General features: G+C 37.8%; 1 protein-coding gene across 1 annotated transcript in view; it reads right to left on the reverse strand.

Moving 5' to 3' along the window:
- The window catches only part of LOC121984829 (double-stranded RNA-binding protein 6-like), a 5,808-nt gene extending 2,333 nt beyond the window's left edge, over nucleotides 1-3,475 (reverse strand). The window contains exons 1-2 of the mRNA XM_042537971.1: nucleotides 2,963-3,475; nucleotides 963-1,182 (exon numbers count right to left, since the gene is read on the reverse strand). Coding sequence (XP_042393905.1) covers nucleotides 963-1,182; nucleotides 2,963-3,208 — 466 coding nt within the window. The 5' untranslated portion in view covers nucleotides 3,209-3,475. The remainder of the gene's footprint in view (nucleotides 1-962; nucleotides 1,183-2,962) is intronic.
- Between the last annotated feature and the right edge of the window lie 2,203 nt (nucleotides 3,476-5,678).

Below are 5,678 nucleotides of genomic sequence, written 5' to 3' on the forward strand. Positions count from 1 at the left end.
TACTCAACTTTGCATGGAATTCCATTGAACTAATACTATCATTTTAAGTGGAGTTCCATCCCCTTGTGTTCTTCACCAAAATTTACCACAATAGGAAGGAGAGCCTTGGCGCAGATAAAGTTGTTACCATATAACCTTGAGGTCATGGATTTGAGTATCGAAAGCAACCTATTGCAAAGCCGGATAAGGCTGCATACAAAACACCCTTCCCCGGAACCTCGCATTGGCGGTAACTTCGTACGCCGAGCTACCCTTTTAGGAATGGGCATCATTTGTTGAACTAGACTATTCGTAATTGGAAACCTAAAGTGAAGGTATGAAATGATAACAGCGTCACTGTGGGTTGCAGACGTGAATCTTACACATTTGAGGCACTGTGAGGGAAAAGAAGGCAATGAAAGAGGTAGATTCACTCCAATATCATCAGCTTCAAATATACTGAAAGTTTTCTAATAAATAAACCTAATGAATATCCTTCTTTAAAAAAATAAGAAGCCTTTTTTGAAACAGCTAGACTGGTTTCTTTAGCCGGTTAAACCAGGAACCCGCAAGAAAGTGTTTGAACCTTTTTAGTTGTTGCTCTGCCCCAAACATTTTTTAGTCCAGAGGGTATAACCATGTACCAAGACTCCTTTGGAGTCCTGAAGGCTGAGCTCCTCGTCTTCTGTTGTCATGTTTGAACATTTTTAGAGAAGGTTGCATAGCAGAGATTCACCAAGAGCATAGAAAACTCCAAAGGCACTCTTCCAGTACAGACTATAAACAAACTCATCATAATATCCATGAAAAGGTCAAGTGTTGTTACTTAAGAACAGCCTTGACAAGTAGAAAGGGCAATTTGAGATGATACAAATTAAACTATTCTCCAATGCCTTTTTGTTATAACAGATTTGATAACTTGAAGAAACTCTTCCATGCACTTGTACATTCACAAAAGCAAATCTGCATTATTGAAAACTTACATTGTTTCAGTGAAGACCATGCTGCTAAAGCAGCATTTTTCTCCGCTTGCTTCTTGTTCTTAGCTGGTTCACCTGTAAATATGATTCCAGCAAGTTCCACAGTGCACGTAAAAACAGGTAGATGTCCAAGACCTGAACGGACTGTTGTATATGAAGGCAAAGGTGCCCCAACTCTCTGGGCAATTTCCTGTAGAAGGTTCTTATAAACTCCCGTCTCATCCTGTGAAGAAACTTATTGAATCAGAAAGAGTAGTGGGCATGTCATAGTACCGCAGAAGGGTATGCAGCATAGCAATTACAAGACAGAAATTTCAGGCCTCCCTGCTGTTCGTTTAGTATTGTTCATGAGGCTCTCTCATAACTTGGAAAAACACCATCAAAGATATTGTATATCACAAAGAACAAATTCAAGAATGCATGAAACTTTGGCCTATGGTTACCAAGCTTCAAAAGCAAATGATATGATACCCCATAAAAGCAGGATTCCCATAATGATATTTTGATGTATTCTAATTGTATTATGGTGCAATTCCCCTCTAACCACTGAGATAGTTAGGCAAACTGTGTTAGGACTTGAAAATTCAAATATCATATAAGAGAGGAAAATTGACTTACTATTTAAGTCAAATATCATAGCAAAGAGTGAGAAGATGAACGATCTTGCAATTTTTAACCTACTATTTAAGTCATGTCTTTTTTTTAAGCAATTATAACTTTTGCAATTCTCAAAGAATAAAGGAATTATTTGTAATCCTATCTCAATCATATATGTTCTAATCCATATTTGATCATCTTTAAAGTCTTTTTCCGCAATAACTATGCTTTGAAAAGTTGATGCAAAACGCCACTTAAAAAAAAATGAATCAATAGATCCACAAGTAACTCCACCAACATCCATCCAAACACTAGTGCACTCGAACAAAGACAATCTGTTGTGGTGCTCCCACTGACCAGCTGCAATCCACTTGCATGCTCAATTGGTGCAGTTAGTCGTGGAAACCATAGTTCAAATCAACCAGCATCATGTTCTCACCATTATCCTGAAAGGTCAGCTCTTTGAAATTTGAACCACCACCTATCCTATTCCTTCCTAGACTCATTAATTGACTACTAATACGCATGGAGTCGGTGCCTTAAATCAGACTTAGCAGCCATGCAACTCGTTGCAATAAACAAAGGTATTAATTAGTACCGCAAAGTTGAGTCTTGGTTGGAAAGGCATCCCCCATAACAAGAAAAGTTTAAGCTCAAGTGAGAATAGTTGATTAGTTCATATTATGGACAAGTCAACAACACTAGAAGACAATTAATTTAGAGACTAACGTAATAACTCGAGGCCACTAGGTGAAAACCGTGTCAGTGGTTCATTTTCCTCTACGTGCTGACTGGGAACGGAGAAGACTAACGCGCAAGACAGATAGCAAGCTCAGCCGGAACCCTGACGGAAACCACGCGCAAGGCAATGTTTGAAGTGGTTAAACAAATAATTTTGAGTAAATGAAAACAAAAGGTGGATTTTTTTAAAAAAAAAGGGCTCCGTCGTCGTTCCGACGAAGTTTACCTTAACCAAAACCGACGGAAGAAATAAATCCAAAGAAGAAAAGAAAAAAATTACAAGTCGGATCTTGAAAATCCTATTCTTTCACTTTTTTCTCTTTTCATGTGTTCTAAGGAATCTTTCTTGCAGTTTAACAGAAACAAATCGAGATGCCGGAATATCTTGTGACAATTATTTTGATCCCCTTTTTACTCAAAACGAAATTTTTTGAACATATCGAGGCACCTTCTTCTAACTATGGGAATATTTGCGCCTGAAAACCAATGTAATTGCAAAGACGGGCGCAAATTAAAAGAGAGATTTTTAAAGCCTAATTCCATGAATCCGAGCCTGGCAAAATCCGTCAGAAAAAAAGAAAAAAGAGATTTTTTTTTTCCATTTACTTGGGCGTGGATTCAAGCGAAAGGGAAAAAAAAATACGGGCGGACGTTGTACAACTAACCAAGATCCGGGCAGCTAGGGAATGGGAGGGTCCGCGATGGGAGAGCGCGTTGAGCGCCACTTCCGCGGCCGAGTGCTCCGCCTGCCGCAGCGTCAAGCAGAAGCTCGGGCTCTCGAACACTTCCCCATTAAAGTTCACGGTCGCCTTGAACCTCGGTGCGTGATCCGGCCCCTCCCGTATGCACGTATAGGACGGCAGGTTGAAGCAGCTCCGTTGTGCCAGCTCCTGCAGCTGGTTCTTATACATCCTAGCCTCAGTCAGCACCACCAACGCGCTGAAACCGAGATCTCCGACTGTCGGCGGTAAAAAAAAATCAAGGATCCGAATCGTGGCCGTCCAGATCCAGGTGGCAGCGCCGCGCACGTCGAATGGAAGCTCAAGGTGGCATCATGCCGGCGTTCCAAGGAATTGACGGTTCAGTCGAAGAGGCTAAGCCTTCGGCTAGGGTTTCTCTCGTCGCAGTAGAGACCGAGATCTCCTGAGAGAGAGAGAGAGAGAGAGAGAGAGAGAGAAAAGAAGAAGAAGAAGAAAAGGCTATCGATTTAGACTTTAGTAGTGTTATTTCTACAAAACACCTCATATTATATATTTTTAATTAGCAAAAATGGATGATAATATAAATTGGATTAATTTAAAATAAAATCATGAAATGGACTCCTTGAGCGCGAGGGGAATGACGCTATTTATTTATTCCACTCCTTTTTTTTTCAAAAAAAAACATTTATTTTATGAATTAAAGTTTTCAGTGGGCGACTAATAAATCAGGTAATTTGACCAGGTAAAGTGGTCAAATTTCATGCTGCCCCTCCTTTTCATTTTTTATAACAAGATTCACTCAAATATTACAATTCAGCCCCTCATTAAAGTGCTCTAACGCCCAGTTTAAACAAGACTGTCTTAAAGATTGTTTTTTCCTCACTTTTAATTCAAATTAAATTCAAAGTGGACACATGAAAAAGATTAATTTCATGTTGCATATCTTAAAATTGATAAAATTAAATAGTTGAGCTCACTTGCAACCGTTAGATTTGGCCCCACCAATCTTCACCGTAGAATATTATAAATATACGTATAATTTAATCAAATATAAAAAATTGATAATGGCATATATCTTCCCACATGCCTCATCACGTATAATTAGCTACAATAAATTTGAGGACCCCTCTAATATAAAATAAAACAAAAATTATCTACGGCACTATTAATTAATTAACTAACCAATTAGTTAATCATGATGATAATTTATGCAATCAGAAAACTAAAAAACATATTTCTTGAGTGATAATTTTTTTAAAAAATTAGGGAAAGGAAGAAGAAGAGGAGATAAGTAGCTGTTTCATTGAATGAGAATAATAAATCTATTTGACTTGGACGAAATAATTTAGCAATTAAAAAGAAAATAGCCGCCAACTTTGACAGAAAAACAGTGTGCACGCTGGACATTAACTGCGATAAAAACACGCAATTCAAAATTTCAGCAGACATTTATTTGGCTGAAGAAACTGGCAAAAAAAAAACCATTAGAAATGTCATAACTTTTTCCCTAGATTAGGAATTTTGCATATAAAATATTAGTGTTGAAACCTGAGAATTAGATAATAAATTAAAAAGACATGAGCATTTAGCAATGAGCAGAGAGGTTTTGATGCAGATGAAGTAAAAGATAAAAATGGAGAGACATGGGCATTTAGCAATGGGCAGAGTGGTGGAGCTTTGTTGGGTCATCAATGAGTCTTAATGGGAGTGTTGGGAGTGTTAGAAACCAATATGAAGGAGGAGGGCACTCTCAATAGAAAGCAAGAAACAAGTGTTGAATCCCAACAGCAACCCCACACAGCATCATCATGGTCCCTAGTCCCTACAACACATAAATTAAGATGAGGCTTTGTCCCATCAATTTTGAGTCAGCCATCTACTTTTTTGTTCTCATCATTAACTTCCTCTCCCCCACAAATGATATAAGGGAAGCCCAAATCTGTAGGGAGGTAGTTTATCTCCAGTCCACTAAAACATTAGAATGAGGAAGTTTGAGAATGCAAAAGAGCATCCTTGCACAACGAATTCTGGCAAATAAAGGTGGGGAAACAATAGATCAAGCATCTGGTACAATGGGAAAATTTTGAGGCTGTGCCTGATACACAATTTATCAAAGGGCATACATTGACTAGCACTTAAATCAAGAGTAATCTTAAAAAAAATTGGTAAAAGAATATATATATATATATATATATATATATATATATATATATATATAATGGCCAAAAGAAACATGAGCTTGAGACTATATCTAAACAAGGTCAAAATAAGGAGACAGCAAATGTACTCGATCATTATTAGTCAAACTAGAATCCTAGCTACTATTTGGTGCATCCTAATCTGTCCACTTGCCTCACCAAATGAACACAACGGAGTTTTAGTTAATTGTACAACAAGTCCAAAGTCAGCAGGAAGGAAGCTTCTCGGCAGTACTGCCACATGTTTCACCTACTCTAGAAACTTTTGAATTGATATGACCAAGATGAACTACGATATGTCTTGATGGCCACTTGAACAAATTAATATATCTTGTTTGGTATAAAGATTAAGCAACTATGAACCATCAGGGGAGTTTTTGAGCAATTTACCAAAACACACTTTTGTTTTCATCTTTAATCAACGCAAGTGCCTTCCTCTTTTTTTTTCTTCTTCTTTACCACTGTATGCATACATTTCAATA

Source organism: Zingiber officinale, chromosome 5B, assembly GCF_018446385.1.
Source record: "Zingiber officinale cultivar Zhangliang chromosome 5B, Zo_v1.1, whole genome shotgun sequence".
In the NCBI taxonomy this organism is placed as follows: domain Eukaryota; kingdom Viridiplantae; phylum Streptophyta; class Magnoliopsida; order Zingiberales; family Zingiberaceae; genus Zingiber; species Zingiber officinale.